Genomic DNA, 25,083 nt, shown 5'->3' with positions numbered 1-25,083 from the left:
ACCTGGCTAATTTTGTATTTTTAGTAGAGATGGAGTTTCTCCAGATTGGTGAGGCTGGTCTCGAACTCCCGACCTCAGGTGATCCGTCCACCTCGGCCTCCCAAAGTGCTGGGATTACAGGTGTGAGCCACTGCGCCCAGCCTCCCTACATTTTAAATTACTTTGAATTGCTTTAATATGACTAAAGTCTATTGTCACAATAAGTAGTCTTTTTTTCTTCACTGACTTGAAGCTTAGGAGTAGTCTTTTTTTTTAAGAAATGGCTCTCATTTGAAAAATGGAGGCTGGGCGCAGTGGCTCAAGCCTGTAATCCCAGCACTTTGGGAGGCCGAGGCGGGTGGATCACAAGGTCAGGAGATCGAGACCATCCTGGCTAACACGGTGAAACCCCATCTCTACTAAAAAATACAAAAAACTAGCCGGGCGAGGTGGTGGGCGCCTGTAGTCCCGGCTACTCGGGAGGCTGAGGCAGAAGAATGGCGTGAACCCGGGAGGCGGAGCTTGCAGTGAGCTGAGATCTGGCCAGTGCACTCCAGCTTGGGTGACAGAGCGAGACTCCGTCTCAAAAAAAAAAAAAAAAAAGAAAAATGGAGACCCTGCATACTTCTTTCCTCTCTCTAGGATCAATGAAATAAAACCTGGATGCACTGAAAGTTCTAAGAAAGATGCAAAATATGCAAAATTATTGCCTTAATTAAGTTTGTTTTAAAAAGAAAAAGCCCGGGCCGGGCGCGATGGCTCAAGCCTGTAATCCCAGCACTTTGGGAGGCCGAGACGGGTGGATCACGAGGTCAGGAGATCGAGACCATCCTGGCTAACACGGTGAAACCCCGTCTCTACTAAAAAAAAAAAAAAAAAAAAAGAACACATGTGGGAGGGCTTTTTCTTTAAAAAGAAAAAGCCCTCCCACATTATATTCCAAGCCTCCCAACAATTACCAAGACTGGATTTAGGTTCTCAATTTGGGTTCCCAGCTACTTAAAATATTTTTTAAATGGACCCTGACTATGTACTTGGGATATACTATAATGACCAAACCAATGTTTCTTTGCATTTGGCTAGAATGTGTGAATTCTATATGGAATATATTTTGGCCCATACCAACTCTAGCAGCTAATGTATATGATTAAAAAGAAGTATAAAAGTTATATGATGGGCCAGGCACAGTTGCTCACGCCTGTAATCCTAGCACTTTCGAAGGCTAAAGCAGGTGGACTGCTTGAGCCCAGGAGTTTGAGACCAGTCTGGGCAACATGGTGAAATCCCGCCTCTACAAAAAATACACAAATTAGCTGGGTGTGGTGGTATGCATCTGTGGTCCCAGTTACTCGTGAGGTTGAAGTGGGAGGATTGTCTGAGCCTGGGAGGTCATGGCTGCAGTGAGCTGTGATCATGTCCCTGTACTCCAGCCTGGGCAATAGAGTGAGACCCTGTCTCAAAAAAAAAAAGTTATATGATCAATATAGTTTGTATATTCAGTATTCAGTATTTTAGATAAACAATTTATAAAGAGAAATTTAAAAGGTGCCTTTGGTGGTAGAATGGCTGGAAACTCTTTTTATAAATACTTCACGACTAGGTTTTTGGTTTTTTGTTTTTTTTCAGATGGAGTCTCACTCTGTCGTCCAGGCTGGAGTACAGAGGCGCAGTCTTGACTCACTGCAGCCTCTATCTCCCAGGTTCAAGCTATTCTCCTGCCTCAGCCTACCAAGTGACTGGGATTCTAGGCATGTGCCACCATGCCCAGCTAATTTTTTGTATTTTTAGTAGAGATGGGGTTTCACCATGTTTGCCAGGCTGGTCTTGAACTCCTGACTGCCTTTCTCTCCTTTTCCTAACCTCCAGCCTAGGTCCAGTTTTAGTATTAACTTCCAATATATATATATATATATATATATTTTTTTTTGAGATGGAGTCTTGCTCTGTCTCCCGGGCTGGAGTGCAGTGGCCGGATCTCAGCTCACTGCAAGCTCCGCCTCCCGGGTTCACGCCATTCTCCTGCCTCAGCCTCTGGAGTAGCTGGGACTACAGGCGCCCGCCACCTCGCCCGGCTAGTTTTTTTTTGTATTTTTAGTAGAGACAGGGTTTCACCGTGTTAGCCAAGATGTTCTCGATCTCCTGACCTTGTGATCCGCCCGTCTCGGCCTCCCAAAGTGCTGGGATTACAGGCTTGAGCCACCGCGCCCGGCCCCAATATATATTCCTAAATTACTTATTGACTAGCTTATTCAACTTATAAATTTTCATTTTTAGGTATGTTTTTCCTTTCTAATCTCAGCCTGATTGCTAATATCTATTTTCTTTTCAATCTTGTGTATTTTATTTTGGGGCATACTTTTGGAATGGGAATCTTAAGTGAAATTAACAGAACAGAGTAAAGTTGTCCCGGAAAATCAAGAACTGGTTACTATGCCAGTGATTATTCCTTCTTGATATCAACCATGAAAGGTACTATAATACAAGAGTTCAAGATAAAATTTATCAGTGTAACATTTTCCAGCAGAAGGCAGTACTTTCTTGGCTGGCTAAATGATTTATGAAAACTATTCACCTATTAGGTATGCTTTCTTGAAATCAGCTGATAAAATGTCAAAACGTTGAATTTTTGCGATGGAGTCTTGCTCTGACGCCCAAGCTTGAGTGGGCAGTGGCATGATCTCGGCTCATTGTAACCTCCGCCTCCCAGGTTCAAGTGATTCTCCTGTCTCAGCTTCCCGAGTAGCTGGGAATACAGGCACGCACCGCCATGCCCAGCTAATTTTTTTTTTTTTTTTTTTTTTTGAGACGGAGTCTCACTCTGTCGCCCAGGCTGGAGTGCAGTGGCCGGATCTCAGCTCACTGCAAGCTCCGCCTCCTGGGTTTATGTCATTCTCCTGCCTCAGCCTCCCGAGTAGCTGGGACTACAGGCGCCCGCCACCTCGCCCGGCTAGTTTTTTGTATTTTTTAGTAGAGATAGGGTTTCACTGTGTTAGCCAGGATGCTCTTGATCTCCTGACCTCGTGATCCGCCCGTCTTGGCCTCCCAAAGTGCTGGGATTACAGGCTTGAGCCACTGCGCCCGGCCTATTTTTGTATTTTTAGTAGAGACAGGGTTTCACCATGTTGGCCAGGCTGGTCTTGAACTCCTGACCTCAAGTGATCCCACCCGCCTCAGTCTCCCAAAGTGCTGGGATTGCAGGCATGAGCCACGGGGCCTGACTTGAAATGTTGAATTTTTAAAAATAATGTGGTAACGGCCGGGCGCGGTGGCTCAAGCCTGTAATCCCAGCACTTTGGGAGGCCGAGACGGGCGGATCACGAGGTCAGGAGATCGAGACCATCCTGGCTAACACGGTGAAACCCCGTCTCTACTAAAAATACAAAAAAACTAGCCGGGCGAGGTGGCAGCCGCCTGTAGTCCCAGCTACTCGGGAGGCTGAGGCAGGAGAATGGCGTAAACCCGGGAGGCGGAGCTTGCAGTGAGCTGAGATCTGGCCACTGCACTCCAGTCCGGGCGACAGAGCGAGACTCCGCCTCAAAAAAAAATAATAATAATAATGTGGTAACAATTATGCAAATACAAGACTCATTTCAACTGCCAAATGTTCAAAAGAACAACCAAACGCCACCCCCCAAACCCTTTACCCTGCTTTCTAAAACAGGCACATTTCTTTTTGCTTACGTGACAACAAATGATGATAAAAATTATAAAGAAATGCATTAGAGAAACTAAAATTTCAAGTAGAGCATTATTACACCCATGATTTTTAAAAACAAGTCATTTTAAGAATTATAAGTTTAATCACATTAAGTAATGAAATCAGAACTAGTTCATAAAATTACTATAAAACAATGAACAATTGGTAAACTCATTTATTACATTTGCTCTGATTGAATAGATTTTACTAATGTTAATATATTTATGTACAGAAAACTTACAGGTGAAATTGTCGTACTGACATTTAATTAGAAGACAAAGAGGTTTTTTCCCTCCCAAGACAGTTGTTATCCAGACCAGAGCTCTTAAGCCACTGCACATTTGAGAACATCCAAATCTGTACTTAGCTTGAAGGAAGAGTTCTGCATTGACTTTTCACACACACATATAATGGCGAGGTAAAGAAACAGGGACTACATAAATCACCTTTCAAGAAAAGAAAAATGTAATGCCTCTTAAAACTACCTGGTTTCTTGGGGTGCGATGCTGGAGTAGGGTGCATTTTTGCATCTCTGGAAAACCCATCTAAATTTCCTTTTATGGCTTCCAAAGCATCATCTCTACTCTTCTCTCCTGTCTAAGAAACAACAAATATATGTATATTTCTTTACTTATCCCTCACTCTATCCTAAACCCTACCAAATTTAGAAAAGCACAGATATTCATCTCCTTCCAATATTTTTACCACATACTTCTGATGATAAATTCTCCAAGTCAGAAAAACAGGTAAATGATTAAACAATGACACTCTACAGAAAATAAAAACATTACAAGGCCAATGTATAAATACTTCAGGATAGACCTGTTTGATATTAAGTGTCCTGTGAAGGCTCTAAGAGAAATATGAAATATCACTGATTTCAGGATTACTGCTTTCCAAGAAAAAGATTACAAATATTGCCATGATACTAAAAAAGAGTTGAGAAGATAATGGCTGATACCTATTCTCATCAATAACAGTGTATCTTCACAGAAAATGAAAAATCCTTCACATTAGGAATTAGATAAACTGAAATGAGAAGAGTCAATCACAGCGTCAGCTTGGGCTGGTGCCCCAGTGACGACATCCACTCAATGAGTGGGAAGAGGCACATTCAGGGTGTGTATGTTCTGGGTGAAGAGAAGTATTGAAATATTACCTTGGGTTTCACACTGCTCAAAAGTCTGAGCTTTTGCTTCTGCTCTTCAAACTGGCGTCTTTTTCTTTCTTCTTCTAAGAGTTTTTGCTGCTGTTCAAATCGTTTCCTGAAGGAAAAATGACCTAATAAAAAACAAGCTCCCAGGATTATACACTGTGTTTTATATTCAGATTTCTAACAGTTTCAGCAATATCATGTCGCACTTCTAGAAGTGTAAATTTCATTGCTAAATATCTAGTTTTCTTACGACAATCCTGTTTCCTCACTCTATTAATTCCAAAATATTTGACATGAGTCTAAATAATGATTTACCTAAATTATGAGTATGAATTTATTTCTCATCTAATTTGCAAGAGGAGGAAACAAGCTTTTGCATACAAAAGTATTCTCAAAAAACAGGCAGACAAACGTAAGAACACACTTTGCTCTGCATATTAAACAAGAACCTGCTTGGGAAGGCAGTGTCATACAGAAGAAAGAGTAATGATCTGCGAATCAGGAGGCCTGACTTTGGGTTCGGGCTTTGCTGGTAACTGTGTGACCTGGACTGACAAGTTGTTTCATTTTCCTGGACTTCACTTTCACTAGCTATAAAGCAAGAGGGTTGAATTAGAGGATCTCTACGGTCCTTTTTGACTCTAAACTTATAATAATGGTATTTTAAAGAGGCTTTTTTTTTGTTTTTAAATAGAGTCTCACTCTGTTACCCAAGCTGGAGTACAGTGGCATGATCACGGCTGACTGCAGCCTCAATCTCGGGGCCCAGGTGATCCTCCCACCTCAGCCTCCTGAGCAGCTGGGACTACAGGCATGAGCCACCAAGCCTAGCTAATATTTTGTATTTTTTGTAGAGACAGGGTTTCACCATGTTGCTCAGGCTGGTCTCGAACTCCTGGGCTCAAGCAATCTGCCCGCCTCAGCCTCCCAAAGTGCTGGGATTATAGGCATGAGCCACTGGGCCAGGCCTTAAGAGTTTTTTTTTTTTTTTTGAGACAGAGTCTTGCTCTGTCGCCCAGGCTGGAGTGCAGTGGCTCATCTTGGCTCACTGCAAGCTCCACCTCCCGGGTTCAAGCCATTCTCCTGCCTCAGCCTCCCGAGTAGCTGGGACTATAAGCGCCCACCACCACACCCGGCTAATTTTTTGTATTTTCGGTAGAGACGGGGTTTCACCATGTTAGCCAGGATGATCTCGATCTCCTGACCTCGTGATCCGCCCACTTTGGCCTCCCAAAGTGCTGGGATTACAGGCATGAGCCACCACACCCGGCCAAGAGTTTTAAAGACAACTTTTGACTGTTTTAGTTTCAAATCTGCACTAGAGATTATTAGACAATTCTTAAGATAGATGTTATAATGTATCTTTGTTATCCTTTAACTTTGGTGATCTCTTACTGCTGCTCTTCCGCAAACTGCTTCTGCATGTCTGGAGTGTATTGTGGGCCTGGAGGACGCATGCCCAGGAAGGGTGCTTGTCCTAGGTAAGGCATTCCCGCTGCTGGCATTGGTCCCATTGGTATTCCTGCCTAGAAGAAACAGACAAAGGCTTAGAAAACGCAATTTCTCCCTTTAATTATCACACACAAAAATGTGACTTTCATAAATTCTATCTTAATACTTTTATTGTAAAAAATAGAAATATATTGTATTAAAAGATGCACAGATACAAGTAAGATGCAAATATGCAAATAAATATATTATATTAAAAGATGCTAAAAATGGAAGGGTCCCCTTAATAATCCTTTCACTGTCCCAGAGGTGACTGCTGCTAATAGTCTGATTGGTGTGTGAGTATGGCAGTATATGCCCACAAATTACATTCTTGTAAGCTCACTAATTATCTTTGAGAAGTGGTATTATATCTTATATATTTTCATATTTGCAATAATAGCTAAGAGGCTGGCATATGGTAAACATACACAAGCGAAATTAAATCTGATTTTCCAATATATATGAGAGGATAATGAGTATTTTGATGTTATCAAAGGCCTAATAGTCAAACTTTTATAGAAAATGAAACATATTCAATAAAAATGACATAATACAATATTATAAAGTTTATCAAAGTGTCCAGAAATAAGAATAACACAATAGCTAATCACAAAATTTAATAACATTATGTTTTTAGAGACAGGGTCTCGTTGTGTCACCCAGGCTGGAGTGCAATGGAGTGCACAGCTCACTGCAGCCTCCAGTGAGAGGATTCAACTCTGAGCTCAAGAGATCCTCCCACCTCAGTCCCAGAGTAGCTAGGACTATAGGCATGTGCCATCGCACCTGGTTCGAAATCTAATATTAAGAATGAGGACAATGATAATAGTTAAATGGCTAATTTTTAGTGAGTGAAAACTCTTCTACTACTCAACCTTCTCCCTGAAAAGTTCCCCTTCTGTCCCTAACTAAAGTCTGTCCGTGAAACACTCTCATTTGGAGATTGCTACTTTTCTATTTCCTGTAAGTGGGGAATATTCCTCCTTGCTTCTTCTAAACCTTTTCTCCTCTCTCTACCTTCAAAAACCTGAATACATTTTAATTTCTCACTAATAGACTTCATCATTTACTCTCCGATCTTGTTCACGTCATCTACTCACCCTCAACTTCCTCACTCTTCAGTTGTACACTTCACACTTTGCTATCTTCCATTCTATCTCCCAACTGCTCTTGGTAACATCAACAATCACCGACATGGAACACTCACCTAACACTGTCATCTTCCAGGTCTTCAGCCTCCTGATCACAATCATGCCCAATATACAATTCCAGCTTCCCATTCCATGGTAATACCTGTGATCTATCTGCACCAAAGACTGTGTCATGTCCAAAATCTGGATGTTAGGCATCCTGACACCTGACCACCACTTCCGATCCTTCTAGCTCATCTAGACCAGTAATTCTCCTATCTCATTAATATCTCCCACCTGTTAATTTATTTTTTTTCCGAGCTTATTTTGTAGGTTCCACCTGTTAATTTGCCACATTTCTCATGATTAATCATCTTCATTATATCCTCACTTCCCTTCCTGCTCAATTTAGATTCTAGGGTTCAATATTAAATGCCCTTGTCAATATCCTTAATGTCCTTAATTGTCAATTCCTTAACATGGTCTCCTGGGAAACTTCACCCCTGATTAGAATCAACTAATCAACTTCTCCATGCTTATACAAAAACCACTGAACCATGCTGGAGAGAAAAACATTGAGGATTCACATTAAATTCTATTTATTTATTTATTTAGAGACAGAGTCCCCCTCTGTCACCCAAGTTGGGATGCAGTAGTGCGATCTCAGCTCACTGCAACCTCCACCTCCCAGGTTAAAGTGATTCTCCCACCTCAGCCTCCCAAGTAGCTAAGACTACAGGCATGTACCACCATGCCCAGCTAATTTTTGTATTTTCAGTAGAGATGGGGTTTCACCAGGTTGGCTAGGCTGGTCTCGAACTCCTGACCTCAAGTGATCCACCCACCTTGGCCTCCCAAAGTGCTGGGATTACAGGCATGAGCCACGATGCCCGGCCAGCTTGGAATGCTTTTGAAGGGTTTCTAGCACTCTACAACTGGAGTTACACACAATATTGCTTTATTGCTAACATTCTCTATTCTAAATCTTGGATGGAGATAGCTGTGTATACTTTTTTTAAATCACAGTATTGCTCTCTTGCTGCTAAAAATTAGGATCACAGTCCTAGAATTAAATTTTTCTTTCTTTTTTTTTTTTACTCAGTTCACCCAAAGTATATAAAATACAAAAGAAACTACCCAAATCATAGAGATGAAAAATAAGGCAAAGTGTTCAACAAAAATAATAAAGAATGAAAGAAAGAAAGGTGTCATGCATATTGCCTTCTTACTTACAAACTCCTCTCTTGAAGAACATTCAAATTTACTAAACGGCATTTTGTGCTTCCCCTACACCTGGAAAGGAGGGACTGTCTAAGTTTTTATAGACTTTTGAAATCTAAATAAACTAAAAGGTTAAGAGACACTAGTCTTTAATTATATACTGAATGGATGACATAACAAAAGAAAGAACTCAGAAATCTGAGATACATTTGATAAACTACTGACGGCACTTAAGATTTCAGTAAGTTGAGAAGTATAGTATGACAGTTAAGACTAAGTAAAGGTGTCCACTTCAGTTAGAACCCCAACAGTTTTGTTTTGACAAGTTGATCTTAAAATTATGCTGAAGGGCAAAGGACCATGAATCAGTTATAATTCTGTAAAAGAAGAAGGATGATCCATACTACCAGATATCAATGCTTATCTCAGGCTAGATAATTAAGGCATAAGATATTTACTGACGCAAGGAAAGACAGATGCAGCAATGAGACAAATACATGAGCCTAGAAATTAATCCAAAGCACATAAAGAAGTGTAATATTACAGGAATAATCATAGAAATCAATAAAAAAAAAACAGGCTATTTATAAATGATTTGGGAACAACTGACTACAATGGAACATAATAAAATTACATCCTTCTACCTCACGCTGATTCTAAAGAACAATTCTAGGTAGGTTAGAGACTTAATCTGAAAAGACAGGCTGGACGCAGTGGCTCACACCCTGTAATCCCAGCACTTTGGGAGGCTGAGGCAGGCAGATCACTTGAGGCCAGGAGTTCCAGACCAGCCTGGACAACATGGTAAAATCCCATCTCTACTAAAAATACAAAATTAGTCAGGTGTGGTGGTGCATGCCTGTAGTTGCAGTCACTCTGGAGGCTAGGGCAGGTGAATTGCTTGAGCCCAGGAGGCGGCAGTTGCAGTGAGCCGAGATTGCGCCACACTCCAGCCTGGGCGACAGGGCGAGACTCTGTCTCAAAAAAAAAAAAAAAAAAAAAGAAAAGACAAGAAAGACAAGAAACTTAACTTTTTTTAAATAAGAAGACACAGGTAGGGAAGAATGTCTTAGATAAGACAGAAAAAAAAAAAGAAATGATTTATCCATCTGACTTAATTTCTACACAACAAGACACTATAAACAAAATTAAGAGAGGCCAACGACTAGGAGAAGATACTGGCAACACATGTAACTACAAAGGATTAGAATCCAGAATATTAACGAACACTCAGAAATCAATGAGATCAAAACAGCAAAACATTAGAAGCAATTTAAATGTCTGTTAATAGAACACCATATATTCACTCAATGAAATACCACACAGCAGCTACTATGAATGAACTTGGCATAATTTTACAACAGGGATAAGTCTTGGGGGCAAACAATGTTAAATTAAAAAGTCAAGATGTTGAAGGGTACATACGTAAAACTTAAAACCTAGAAAATATTATATATTGCTCGTAAGTATACAAATACATAAAATAATAAAAGTATAAAATTATGGCCAGGCACAGTGGCTCATGCCTGTAATCCCAGCACTTTGGGAGGTGGAGGTGGGTAGATTGCTTGAGGTCAGGAGTTTGAGACCAGTCTGGCCAACATGGTGAAACCCCATCTCTACTAAAATACAAAAACTAGCCAGGCGAGGTAGTGGGCACCTGTAATCCCTGGTACTAGGGATGCTGAGGCAGGAGAATTGCTTGAACCCAGGAGGCAGAGGTTGCAGTGAGTCGAGATCGCGCCACTGCACTCCAGCCTGGGTGACAAAGTAGTATAAAAATATATACGAGAACCATAAACATTGAATTCATGATAGTGATAACAACCTCTGGGGAAGGAGAGGAAGGAAAGTATTTTTGAATTCTTTAAAAAAATGTAAAGCAAATGTGGCATGTTAAAATTTGATAAAGGTAGGACCTGACTACCTATATAAAAAATCCCATGGAATCCACAAAAAAAATTCCCAGAGCTAATAAAATGAGTTCAGTAAGGTTGAAGGATATAAAACAAACATATACAATCAACTGTATTTCTATACACTACCAATGAATATGTGAACACTGACGTTAAAAACGCCATTCATAATTCCTCAAAAAACAAAATATTTAGATGTAAATCTAACCAAACACGGATGTGACTTTTATGCTGAAAACTATATAAATGCTGATAGAAGAAACCAAAGATCTAAACAAATGAAGAGACATCCCATACTGTTATGATGGGAGATGTCAATTCTCAAAGACATCAATTCTCCCTAAATTCATACAGAAATGAAATTCATTCATTCATGCCTATCAAAACTCCAGCAAGAGTTTTTCCAGAGAGAAACAAGATTATCCCAAAATTAATATGGAAAGACAGAGACACCAGAATAGTTAAATTCTGGAAAGAAGAATAACGTAGGAGGAATCAACCTTATTGTATAGCTACCGTCACAAAGACTGTGTTATCGGTGAAGGAACAGGCATGTACATAAAACAACAGCACAGAACAGAGAACCTAGAGAAAGATACACACAAGCATGCCCAACTGATTTTTGACAAAAAATGTGAAAGCATTTCAATGGAAGCAGGATAGCTTTTTCCACAAATGTTGCTGGGGCAATCAGACTTACATAGATACAAAGAGAGAGATAAAGAACAACCTCAATCTAAGTCTTAGATCTTATACAAAAATTAACTCAAAATGGATCATGGACTTAAATGAAAACCATAAAACTTTTAGAAAAAAAATAGGAGAAAATCTCCAGAATCTAGGGCAAGGCAATGAACTCTTAAGAGTTATACCAATGCATGATCCATAACAGGAAAAACTGGTAAATTGAATGTCATCAAAACTGAACTTTTGCTCTGTGAAAGACCCCATTAAGAGGGTGAAAAGACAAGCTAAAGACAAGAAGAAAACACTTGTAAACCACATATCTGACAAAGGACTAGTACCTAAAAGATATAAAGAACTCTCAAAATTCAATAGTAAAATACCAAAAAATGCAATTAGAAAATGGTCAGAAGCTATGAAAAGACCTTTCTCTGAAGAAAATGTAATGATGGTAAATAAACACATGAAAAGATGTTCAACATCATCTGCACATTAAAACCATGCAAATTAAAACCATGAGATATTAAACATACCTGTCGGAATGGCTAAACAAAAAATAATGACACTAAATGCAGGTAAGGATGCAGTATAACTGAACCTCTGATACACTGCTGGTAGGAATGTAAAATATTACAGCTACTCTGGAAAAAAGTTTGGTAGCATCTTAAAAAACCAAAAATGCAATACATGCAACCTATCAATTGTACTCTTGGGCATTTATCCCAAGAAATGAGGACTTATGTTCACGCAAACACCTTTATTTGTAATAGCTAAAAACTGTAAACAACCCTACTGTCCTTCAGTGAGCAAATGAACTATTACTCATCAATTTTTAAAAAATGAACTACAGATGCATGCAACAACCTGGATGAATCTGAAGGGATTATGCTAAGCAACAAACGCCAAATCTAAAAGGTTAATGATTCAATTTATATAACATTTTTGAAACCACAAAATTATAGAAATGGGGAACACACTAGCGAATGCAAAAGGGGTAAGGTGGGGCAGGAAGGAAGTGAGTACAGCTACAAAAGGGCAACGTGAGGAGATCCTTGGGGAGATGGAAATGTTCTGTATCTCAGCTGTGCCAATGTCCATACGCTGATTGTGTTACTATAGTTCTACAAGTTTTACCAATAGGGGAACTGGGCAAAGGATTTCTATTATTTCTTAGAATTACACAACAGTTTGCAACAGGTTTACACATGTCCATCATGTGCTCTACACTTGCCTAGATGTTTGAAATGCTTCAGAATAATAATTCTAAAATGTATTGTACATCATGAGGAGTGTTTTCTTTTTATGTGTTTTGAGGAAGGGAGATATTATAATAATCAATAATAATATAATAATCATCAAGACTAAATTTCTGGCCAGCGCAACGGCTCACGCCTGTAATCCCAGCACTTTGGGAGGCCGAGGCGGGTAGATCACGAGGTCAGGAGATTGGGACCATCCTGGCTAACACAGTGAAACCCCATCTCTACTAAAAATACAAAAACAAAATTAGCCAGGCATGGTGGTGGGAGCTTGTAGTCCCAGCTACTCAGGAGGCTGAGGCAGGAGAACGGTGTGCACCTGGGAGGCAGAGCTTGCAGTGAGTCGAGATTGCGCCACTGCACTCCAGCCTGGGCGACAGAGCAAGACTGTCTTAAAAAAAAAAAAATGGTGAGCAGCAACTGGGTGTGGTGGCTCACACCTGTAATCCTAGCACTCTGGGAGGCCATGGCAGGTGGATCACCGGAGGTCAGGGGTTTGAAACCAGCCTGGCCAACGTAGCAAAACCCCGACTCTACTAAAAATACAAAATTAGCTGGGCGTGGTGACGCACACCTGTAATACCAGTTACTTGGGAAGCTGAGGCAGGGGAATCACTTGAACCCGGGAGGCGGAGGTTGTAGTGAGCCGAGATCATACCATTGCACTCTAGCCTGGGCAACAAGAGTGAAACTCCATCTCAAAAAAAAAAAAAAACAAAAACAAAAACAAAACACGGGGGTCAGCAGCTTCCAAACAATATAATGCCTGTCAGCAAGAGTAAAGGTTAAAGAAAAAGACTTTGGTTGCTTTGTCTTAGCATCATTAATACACAAGCTTCTGATATTCAGGGACATTATTAAGGCACTATCAACTCTCATAGTTTACTTTTTTCTTATTGTTCTGCATATTAGAGACTCTTACTGTTTTTGGTTGTTTCAAACTCTAAAAACATTTTTCAGATAATTGTGTAAGCATAAAATAATGCTTAGTGTAAAAATTAATGATTTAAAATTTGTATCAATTGTTATTAAGATTTAGTAGTAAGCTTAGGAAGTTTTAATTTAAAAGACATTGTATTCTATAGTAGATTGTTTTTAGTTATTTGCTGCCTTTATTCTTATTTTTTTATTTTACTTTATTTTTTTGAGACAGAGTCTTACTCTGTTGCCCAGGCAGGAGTGCAGTGGCACAATCTCAGCTCACTGCAACCTCCGCCTCCCAGGTTCAAGCGATTATCCTGCCTCAGCCTCCTGAGTAGCTGGGACTACAGGTGCGCACCACCATGCCCTGTTAATTTTTGTATTTTTAGTACAGATGGGGTTTCACCCTGCTGGTCAGGCTGGTCTCGATTTCCTGACCTTGTGATCTGCCTGCCTTGGCCTCCCAAAGTGCTGGGATAACAGGTGTGAGCCACTGCTCCTGGCCATTTGCTGCGTTTATTCTAAGAGGACTACACATCCCTATACGGTTTACATTCCTCCTGGTATATTCCTCCCCTACTGATGCTAAGGCCATATTACTTTGGTGAGCAGAAGTGACTAATATATGCTACCTCCAAGTGTTAGCTTTAAAAGACATCACAGCGTTTGGCCATCTCTTTTTCCTACGCCAAGAGCCTAGGATGTCCTGGCTGAGGGTCTTAGGATAAAGAAAACATGGAGCAGAGTCAGCACCAACACATGGGGATATGTATCACGAGTGAGGGCTAAACTTTTGTAAGTCACTGAGATCTGGGGACTGTTTCTGCAGCACAATCCAGTGAAAGCTAGCTTAACGTGAATTAAAAACCTACAAAATCTCAATGTATTCCCATTTGCTTCCTTCTAGAGATGGATAAAAAATGACACTGGAAGTTTTCCTGACCATTTCAACACAAAACAGAAGCTTTATTTGCATAATTGACTTCAAAACAACAATGGTTTCAACTTAAAATTCTGGTTGTGAACTCCTAATATTACTTATTTATAAGTATATACATGTGTTACTGTATAAAAGTATATACTGTATAACAAAACACACAGAAATAGAAAATGTTAAAGTATTAGGTAAGTAAACTAACACAGAAACAAAAAACCAAATACCGCATGTTCTCACTTACAAGTGGGAGCTAAACACTGGGTGCACATGGACATAAAGACAGGCTCGACAGACACTGGAGACTACAAGAGGGGAGAAAGAGCAGGGGAAGAGTTGGAAAACTACCTGTTTGGTACTATGCTCACTACCCAGGTGATGGGTTCCATCATACCCCAACCCTCAGCATCACACAACGCATTAGTGTAATAAACCTACAAACTGTCCCCTGAAACTAAAAGTTGAAAAAAGCAAAAATAAATAAATTATTAGGTAAAAAAGAAATACAGTATATGGCCTTAAAGATATTGGTTAATAGTACAAAAGCAAAAACTTTTTTTTCCTCAGGCCTTTTTTTTTGAGACGGGAGTCTCACCTTGTTGCCCAGGCTGGAGTACAGTGCCATGATCACGGCTTGCTGCAACCTCCGCCTCTCGGGTTCAAGGGATTGCCCTGCCTCAGCCTCCCGAATAGCTGGGACTACAGGCACACGCCACCACACCCAGGTAATTTTTGTAGTTTTAGTAGAGATGGGGTTTTGCCATGTTAGCCAGCCTGGTCTCAAACTCCTGACCTGAGTGATCTGCCCACCTCAGCCTCCTAAAGTGCGGGAATTACAGGCGTGAGCCACTACATTTAACCTTTTCCCTCACTCTTGGAGGGTGAACACATCTTCATTTTAGTTTGAAGAAAGCCATTTATTTATGCTTATTTCTAATTGTAACATTAAGCTCTTAGCCTGTAGCTCTTGAAATATAAACATAACAACAAACAATAACTTTGTAAGAAACCAACTAAAGAAGCAAGTACCTGCATAGCAATAGGTCCTTGGGACATCTGAGAGCTGTAATTCATTCCCATAATGCCTTGCATATTAGGCTGCATGACAGAGACCATAGGAAATCCTTGTTGCTGCATCGGCATCAGGCCTGCTGAAAATATAAAGACATTATTAAAGTCAATGTGTTTTAAAATTTACTTTCTTAAAACCATAAGTATCTAAAGGACTTGTTACTTGGCAGGAAGCAGAGTATAATGGAAAAAGCACAGGGTCCTGAGTGAGACAGATATGAATATGAATTCCAACTCCGTCATTTACTTAGCTGTGTGATCTTGAACAAGTTACAAAACTTCATCTGTAAAATGAAGATAATATCTCTTCTATGGAATTTGTATGCATATTAAAAAACAGTATGGCCTAACTGGGGTACTCAGCCTTCAAGATGGCCTCCAATGACCTCGTCTCCTGGTGTTCGTATTCATGTGCTGTTCCATTCCATACTGAATGGGGTTGACCAGTATAACCAATAGGATACTGTGGAAATGACAGCATATAACTTTGAAGGCCAGTTATTTATTTATTTTTTTTTGAGACAGAGTCTCACTCTGTCACCCAGGCTGGAGTGCAGTGGCATGATCTTAGCTCACTGCAACTTCCACTTCCTGGGTTCAAGGCTCCCAAGTAGCTGGGACTACAGGTGTCTGCTAATTTTTTCATTTTTTGTAGAGATGGGGTTTCGCCGTCTTGGTCAGGCTGGTCTTGAACTCCCGACCTCAAGTGATCCACCCTCCTCAGCCTCTCAAAGTGCTAGGATTACAGGTGTGAGCCACTGCGCCTGGCCCGGAGGCTAGTTCTTAAAAGACACTGTAGTTTCTTTCTGGTTCTTTTGGATCACTCGCTCCGGAGCACTGCCACGTTATGAAATACTCAATAAGACCTATGGAGAATCCATGTGGTTAAGGTACTGAGGTCTTCTGCAAAAAGGCAGCATGAATTTGCCATCTATCTCAGTGAGCCACCCTGGAAGCAGCTCCAAGAAACTTTCAGATGACTGCAAGCCTGGCTCATCTTCATTGCCATCTCATAAGAGGTCTTGAGCCTGAACCACCCAGCAGAGCTACTCTTAGATTCCTGACCCACAGACACACTATGAAATAATAAAATGTTTACTTTTTAAAGTTCAGGACAATCTGTTACACAGCAGCACATAACTAACAAAATAACAGCAGCATGAACTCTAGGAGTCAACTAGAAATGCCACATACTTCTTTGGAACTTTGGGCAATTTGCTTCTTTCTATGCCTTGGTTTCTCATTTGTAAAACTGTTTAACACTTACTATGCTCAAAGAAATGTTATTCTTCTTCCTTTTTCTTACATGAATAGGTAATATAACAGTTACCACAAAGTAGCCATCAGTATGTGCAATGGCAGAAAACTATCATGAAAGTATGATTTAGGCTAGTGTTTCCCAAACTTTTCCAATAGCAGAGGTGAATGAATATACATCTCTTTGGGATTTTAATAATTAATAAACGCCTACCATATACTAGGCATAGTTCTATGTGCTTGGTACACAGAAGTGAATAAAACAAAATTCCTACATAGCCTGAGCACAAATTTCATTCTAATTTTGCATTCAAACTACATCCATGTTGGTTCCACCATAAGGAACTTTATATCAAACTGTCGATTTGAAAAATTAAAGATCTAGGAAATTATACCATGGTTATCTTATGGTTTTTATGTACCTTCCAGGTTATTTATAACCTAGCCTAATTTCAGAAGCAAGGACATCCACATTGTGGCTAACAGTTATTTGAGGTAGACCATTCACTTATTCAAGTATTTGAGGCCTACTCCATATTAGGCACTGTTCTGGGGACACAGCCATGAACAAAACCAGGTCTTCACTCTCATGGAGCTTACACTGTAATCAGGAGAGACAGACAACAAAAAAATAAGCACATGTCAGGTGGTGATAAGAGCTAGGGCCAAAAAACAAAGCAGGGCAAGAGGGAATGGAGTGGTTGCTATTTTACATAGGGCAATCAGAAAAAGTTTCACCAACAGGGTGGTATTTCAGAAAGGACCTCAAGGAAATAAAGAACCAAGCCATGCAGATATTGGGGAAGAATATTCCAGACCAAAGAACACCAAGTACAAAGATCACAAGGTGTCAGGGAGAATTAGAATACACAGATTGAAAACAGCCACCGTAAGATGTTTTCTGTCTTATTTCTTTGGACTTAAAGATTTATTCATTTTAATTGATTTTATTTTATTTCTGAATGGGTAACTCAGATATCTGGCATAATATTTCAAGGCACAAAGTGTACACAGTAAAAAATAGGTCTCTTTCTCTCCTCTGTCTCCTATTCAAGTACTCACGATCTTGTGGCCATCCTTGCTGTTAGTTTCTTACATATGTTTTCAGAAATGATGAACGCATAATTTAAAGCCTTCAAATGACCCAAAAGTTCATCCTAACAACTGTTAAAAAAAATCTCCAAACCAATTCCAAATTCCCTAAGAAAAAGTATCAGGCAACACTTTGAGATCTCTTCTTGTCCAGTTCCTTCGCTCCATAGGTATATTTTTACTTGAAAATGTATAGAAATGCAAAATAACAAACCATGATAATGAACACATAACTCTGTAACACCTTCCTAAAGAACAAAAGATCTCAAACCATTTGATCTCAATCTGGGACACATCTAATTACAGATAGCTTAAATAATGCATAAATGTGAACACAATGAAAAGAATACAACTGACCCTTGGAAAAACTTGCCTGAAACTCAACTGCCATCACTGATTATAAATGAAGACAAAGTCAGGATGAGCCACTGACCATCTGCCACTGAGCTGCTCTTTATCTTTTATCTCTACTGCTGACCTACGAGTCTCCGTTTCTCCAGCAAATCTATGACAACCAACCAACGCTGGCTTTTTAAGAAGAGCCAGTTTTCAGAAGCAGCTTGGTGTGAGGGGAGAGGGAATACATCAGAGTGGGAGAAGTGAGTGGAAAACAAGCCAGAGAAAGGCAGATCTATTCCTTCTTCACTGTTATGTCCCAGCTGCACAGCAGCATGGGTCAAAATTACATTCCTTCACTACTATTTCCTTGAAGATAAAGCTAAAATTGATATTGGTGGGTCCTGGTCTCAGACCAAGAGAGAAGAGGTATACTTAGTACAGAAATTTCTAGGACTAGAAATGAGACTTATATGACATGGTGGCTCATGCCTGTAATCCCAGTGCTTTGGGAGGCCAAGGCAGGAGAATCGCTTGAGCCGAGGAATTTGATACCAGCCTGGGCAACACAAGGAGACTGTGTCTCTACAAAATATTTAAAAACTAGCCAGGCGTGGTGGTATGCACCTGTGGTCCCAGCTACCTGGGAAGCTGAGGTGGGAGAAATGCTTGAGCCGAGGAGGCTGAGGCTATGCAGTAAGCTATGACTGTGCCACTTGTATTCCAGCCTGGGCGAAAGAGCAAGACCCCATCTCAAAAAAATAAAATAAAAATAAAAAACCAAAACCAAACAAAATCCTGAGACTTAAATACTTTAAGCTGAATCAGAGTATGTGATCTCTTTTAATTTCAAAATTATATGTTTATAAAACATGATTATAATAAGATACTATCATATAGAGAAAAAATAGCAGTGTGAAACAACTAAAGATGTTCGTTTATTCATTCAACAAACAGCTACAGAGAACCTATTATGTTAAATCAACATGCTAGGTGCTAGAGATAATGCTAGATGAGCATTAGACAGACACGGCACTAACAATCTAGCAGAAGGAGTCTAGAAGACTAGACAGAAGGAGAAAGACATCATTAAGTGAATTACAGCTCATTTCATTTTTATCACCTGTTCCTTAACATTCTTGTCCTAAAAGTCTCTTTCACCTCTGAGGTTAAACAATCTATGAACGTAATGTTTAGATAAGTTTGGGAGAAATGAGGAGTGACCCTTATTACTCCCAAAATTATATAATTTTTGAGAAATTTTAAGAGTAGCTGTCATACAGGTTTAAGAGTGTAGAAAATTTTACTCTATTTAGCAGCAATAGAACTTATTTCCTATTTACTTATTTAATTCCAGATTCAGAAACACAAGAGTGAAAAATAAAAGTTCAAAACTTAAACTTTCACATACCTTGAGGGGGTCTTATCCCACCTGCAACAGGAAACATGAAGCTGAAAACAGAATAAAAATACATCATAATCTTCATATGTACAAAGATTTTCAAAAAACAAATGTACTTTTTTACATGGATGAAAGACTCGTAGATGGGACCTGGTGTTTATTCTGTACCACAATACTGAATTGTCCAACATCAGTAGACTGAGAGCATCCATAGGATGCATGTCACCATGTTAGTGCAGACGGAAACTTGTTGAAACAGAAGACAGAAGACCCTGAAACTAGTCCTGGCTCTGTCACTGTGTGTCCTCTCTGGATTCCAATTTCCCCATCTATAAAATGAGAAACTTCAGATTCAATTCAGTCAACATCTATTGAGTGTCAACTACATGAAATGATGGAATCTTATAAGCAAAAATACACATATGCAGGCAAATAAGTATATCACAGGGTAAATGTGCTAAATGCTATAAGCGAGGTCAAAATTATTAATAGGGATGAGAAGAAAAAGATGAATTTTAATGGGCCATATCTTGAGAAGTTTTATAGAAGTAGCTCTGGAGCTGAATCTTGAAGGAAAATAGAAGCACACTATATATTTTGAGCAAAAGCTCTGAGGCAGAGATGCAGGGATGTTTGGAGAAATGAATGTAGGTTAAATGTTAACTATATGATTTAAAAGCAAGCAGATTGTACAGGGCCTTTATTTATTTTTATTTATTTATTTATTTTTGAGATGGAGTTTTGCTCTTGTTGCCCAGGTTGGAGTGCAATAGTGCGATCTTGGCTCACTGCAGCCTCCGCCTCCTGTGTTCAAGCAATTCTCCTGCCTCAGCCTCCTGAGTAGCTGGGATTACAGTTGCCCACCACCATGCCTGGTTAATTTTTTTTTTTTTAGTAGAGACAGGGTTTCACCATGTTGGTCAGGCCGGTCTCAAACTCCTGACCTCAGGTAAGCCACCGCACCAGGCCAGGGGCCTTTAAAATGTTTAATTTTATTTTGAGTATTATATGAAGTTGTGAGAGGTTTTATTGTTATTGTGGCAACATAGACACAACATAAAATTCTATCATTTTAACCATTTTTAAGTGTATAATTCCACAGCACAATTAAGGACATTCACAATGTTGTGCAACCATTACCACTATCCATTTCCGGAACTTTTCCATCATCCCAAACAGAAACTCTGTACCCATTAAACACTAAGTCCTCACTTTAGAGCATAAGAAAGCTCTCTTCTAAGGGTTAAGCTGACACCTTTTTAAAATTTTTATTATTATTATTTTTTTGTGACGGAGTTTGCTCTTGTCATCCAGGCTGGAGTGTGATGGCACGATCTCAGTTCACTGCAACCTCTCCGCCTGCCAGGCTCAAGTGATTCTCCTGCCTCAGCTTCCCATGTAGCTGGGACTACAGGCAAGCACTACCACACTTGGCTAATTATTGTATTTTCAGTAGAGACGGGGTTTCACCATGATGGCCAGGCTGGTCTTGAACTCCTGGCCTCATGATCTGCCTGCCTCGGCCTCCCAAAGTGCTGGGGTTACAGGTGTGAGCTACCGCACTTGGCCTAGGCTCTTTTAAATAAAGGTTAAGTCTGGGCGACAGAGTGAGACTCTGTCTCAAATAAATAAATAAATAAAGGTTAAAAAATTAAGGTCTGGCCAGGCACAGTGGCTCACGCCTGTAATTCCAGCACTTTGGGAGGCAGAGGAGGGCAGATCACCTGAGGTTGGGAGTTCCAGACCAGTCTGACCAACGTGGAGAAACCCCATCTCCACTAAAAATTCAAAATTAGCTGGGCATGGTGGCGCATGCCTGTAATCCCAGCTACTCAGGAGGCTGAGGCAGGAGAACCGCTTGAACCTGGGAGGTTGAGGTTGCGGTGAGCTGAGATTGCACCACTGCACTCCAGCCTGGGCAATAAGAGTGAAACTCCGTCTCAAAAAAAAAAAAAAAAAAAATTAAGCTCTGGTTGTAGATGAAATAGCCAAGGGCATGAATATATATATCCAGTAACAAAACAACTAAGGACAAACATGGAGAATTCTTTTTTAGTTTTTTTTTTTTTTTTTGAGACACAGTCTGGCTCTTTCGCCCAGGCTGGAGTGCAGTGGCACCATTTTGGCCCACTGCAAGTTCTGCCTCCCGAGTTCACGCCATTCTCCTGCCTCAGCCTCCCGAGTAGCTGGGACTACAGGCACCCACACCATGCCCGGCTAATTTTTTGTATTTTTTAGTAGAGACAGGGTTTCACCATGTTAGCCAGGATGGTCTTGATCTCCTGACCTCATAATCCGCCCGCCTCGACCTCCCAAGTGCTGGGATTACAGGCGTGAGCCACTGCGCCCAGTCCTGACACTCGGAGAATTCTTACAGTGAAAACTGAGTAGGAAATGGTCATTGAGAACCAAGGGAGTCCTTATAACAGAGTTATAACTGAAGAAGGACCACATTTCAAGAAGGAAGTAGTTACCAGCGTCTAATGCTGTAGAATAGTGGTGAGAACAAAGATTAAAAAATAAATCACTGCTTTCAAAAACAGTGATCATTGAGTGAGTTAGTTTCAACAGAGAAAGAGGAAGAGACCCTAGGGAGAAAAAATTGAAGAGACAAAATACATACTTAGTGATCGATAAGGTTTTTAAGAAAATGGGATTAACACGCAAAGTAGCAAAAGGGGGCCACACGAGGTGGTGCATGTCTGTAATCCCAGGACTTTGGGAGGCCAAGGCAGGCGGATCAGTTGAGGCCAGGAGTTCAAGACCAGCCTGGTCAACATGGCAAAACGCCATCTTTACTAAAAATACAAAAATTAGCCAGGTGTGGTGGCATGTGCCTGTAATCCCAGCTATCCAGGAGGCTGAGAAACGAGAATTGCTTGAACCCAGGAGGCAGAGGTTGCAGTGAGCCAAGATTGCTGAGCCACTGCACTCCAGCCTGAGCAACAGAGAGAGACTCTGTTTCAAAATAAAACAAAACAAACAAACTAGCAAAATGGATCTGGTTTGAAAAGGAAGTGGGACTTCTTTCTCTGAGCCTAGATAGAAAAACGGACAAATCAAGGAAGACTTCTGAGTGAGAAAGGCTCTTAATCTGGAAGTCAAGGATCTGAAAAGGAGGTTTTCAGATACTCTTTAGAGAATCTAGTGAATGGCTGGGCCTGGTGGCTCACACCCGTAATCCCAGCACTTTGGGAGGCCAAGGTGGGAGGACTGCTTGAGCCCATGAATTTGAGACCAGCCTGGGCAACATAGTGAGACCTCATCTCTCCAAAATAACAACAACAACAACAATAAAGAATATAAAAATTACAACAGTGATTCTTTTCCAGAAAGTTTTCAATTTACTGTGCCTAGTTCCATCAAAAGAAATCAGTATCTATGGGCATTATAGCCTTATGAAATAAATTTCTCAAATAATAAGAGATGAAAGGAGAAATTACTCCTTGATTCATGGACTGCAGAATGGATGTTGTTTTAGCAGGCATGAGAACATTAAACTTCTTATGCATTGTCATCAGAGCTCTTGGGTGACCAGACACATTGTCAATAAGCAGTAATATTTTCAAAAGAATCTTTTTTCTGAACAGTTGGTCTCAACAATGGGCTAAAAACACTCAGTAAACCATGCTGTAAACAGATGTGCTGTCACTGAGGCTCTGTGGCTCAATTTATGGAGTATAGGCAGAGTAGATTTAGCATACTTTTAAAAAGCCCTAACATTTTCAAAGTGGTCAGTGAGCACTGGTTCAATTTAAAGTCACCAGCTGCATTAGGCCCTAACAAGAGAGTCAGCCTGTCCTTTGGCACCAGACATTGACTTCTCTTCTCTAGCTAGGAAAGTCCTAGGTAGCATCTTCGTCTGCACTGAAAATCTGGCCAGGCATGGCTGCTCATGCCTGTTAATCCCAGCACTTTGGGAGGTCAAGGCAGGTCAGGAGTTCGTGACCAGCCTGGCCAACGTAGTGAAACCCCATCTCTACTAAAAATATAAAATTAGCCAGGCATGGTGGTGCGTGCTTGTAATCTCAGCCACTGGGGAGGCCGAGGCAGAAGAATCACTTGAACCTGGGAGGCGGAGGTTGCATTGAGCCAACATTACGCCACTGCACTCCAGCCTGGGTGACAGAGTGAGACTCTGTCTAAGAAAAAAAAAAAGAAAACAGAAAATCTATTATTTAGCATAGCCACCTTCATCAATGACCTTAGCTCTTCTGAGTAAGTTGCTAAAGCTTCTACATCAGCACTTGCTGCTTCACCTTGCACTTTTATGTTATGGAGACAGCTTCTTTCCTTAAACTTCATAAAGTGACCTGTTAGCTTCCAACTTTTCTTCTGCAGCTTCCTCACCTCTCTCAGCCTTCAGCCTTTACAGAATTGAAGAGACTAAGGATCTTGCTCCAGATTAGGCTTTGGCTTAAGGGAATGTTAAGGGTGGTTTAATCTTCTATCCAGACCACTCACCCTTTCTCAATATCTGCAACAAAGCTGCTTCACTTTCTTAACACTTGTGTTTCCTGGAATAGGACTTTTAATTTCCTTCAAAAACTTTCCCTCTGCATTCACAACTTAGTTTAACTGGTGTAAGAGGCCTAGCTTTTGACCTACCTCAGCTTTCAACACTTAATGACTAAGCTTTATCATTTCTAGCTTCCGATTTAAAGGGAGAGATGTGCGACTCTTCCTTTCACTTGAACACTTAGAGGCCATTGTAGGGTTCATCGGCCTAACTTCAATACTGTTATGTCTCAGGGAATATGGAGGCCCTCGGAGAGGAAAGACAGGGGAACAGCTGGTAGGTGGAGCAGTCAGATTACACAAAACATTTATCCATTACGTTTGCTGGCTTATACGAGCTGGGTTTGTGGTGCTCCAAAACAATTACACCAGTAACATAAAAGACACACTGATCACAGATTACCATAACAAATAATAATAATGAAAGAGTTTGAAATATTGTGAGAATTACCAAAATGTGAAAGAGACATGAAGTGAACACAGGCTGTGGAAAAATTGTGCGGATAAACTTGCTCAATGCAGGGTTGCCACAAACCTTCAATTTATAAAAAACACTGTATCTGCTAACTGCAATGAGGTATGCCTGTATTCAGTTTTTAAAGACATTACTCATATGCTAAAATTGATAAATTTAGGAGCAATGAACACATTTAAGTAATCAAGCTGTCAAGGTTTTTAAAAATCAGCCTTAAACATTTAAATTAGTCATAGGGTCTAGTGGCTCAGAAGAATTGGAAACTCATGTTATATTTTCTTTCTTCCAGCTTTGACATAAAGTAACTGTGAAGCTCTGTGCAATCTCCTTCACCCACTGTCTGGTATCCCCTCTGTCAAATAAGGATGTAGAAGCAAGTCTGCCAAAGTCTCAGCTAAGACAATCACATAGACATAAATACATAAACAGATGTATAAAGGTTACTTTGAAAACAAAATAAAAACAAAAGTAAGACTATGACAAACATGACTTTAGTAAGAATTTAGCAACTTGAACTGCTAAGTGACCTATGAAAAATTTGTAT

At 40.3% G+C, this 25,083-nt stretch overlaps 1 protein-coding gene across 12 annotated transcripts in view; it reads right to left on the bottom strand.

Moving 5' to 3' along the window:
* Positions 1-25,083, bottom strand: part of SYNRG (synergin gamma) — a 97,273-nt gene that overhangs the window by 68,296 nt on the left and 3,894 nt on the right. For 10 of the 12 annotated variants that reach the window (XM_010376861.2, XM_010376859.2, XM_030922622.1 and 7 more), the window contains exons 2-6: positions 19,556-19,596; positions 15,418-15,539; positions 6,228-6,358; positions 4,836-4,941; positions 4,162-4,273 (exon numbers count right to left, since the gene is read on the bottom strand). In XM_010376861.2, coding sequence (XP_010375163.1) covers positions 4,162-4,273; positions 4,836-4,941; positions 6,228-6,358; positions 15,418-15,539; positions 19,556-19,596 — 512 coding nt within the window. The remainder of the gene's footprint in view (positions 1-4,161; positions 4,274-4,835; positions 4,942-6,227; positions 6,359-15,417; positions 15,540-19,555; positions 19,597-25,083) is intronic. The other 2 variants (XM_030922621.1, XM_030922625.1) reach the window with 1 other exon arrangement.

This window comes from Rhinopithecus roxellana, chromosome 19 (genome assembly GCF_007565055.1).
Source record: "Rhinopithecus roxellana isolate Shanxi Qingling chromosome 19, ASM756505v1, whole genome shotgun sequence".
NCBI lineage: Eukaryota > Metazoa > Chordata > Mammalia > Primates > Cercopithecidae > Rhinopithecus > Rhinopithecus roxellana.
The sequence above is the reverse complement of the archived record's forward strand: the minus strand, read 5'-3'. Positions and strand labels throughout refer to the sequence as shown.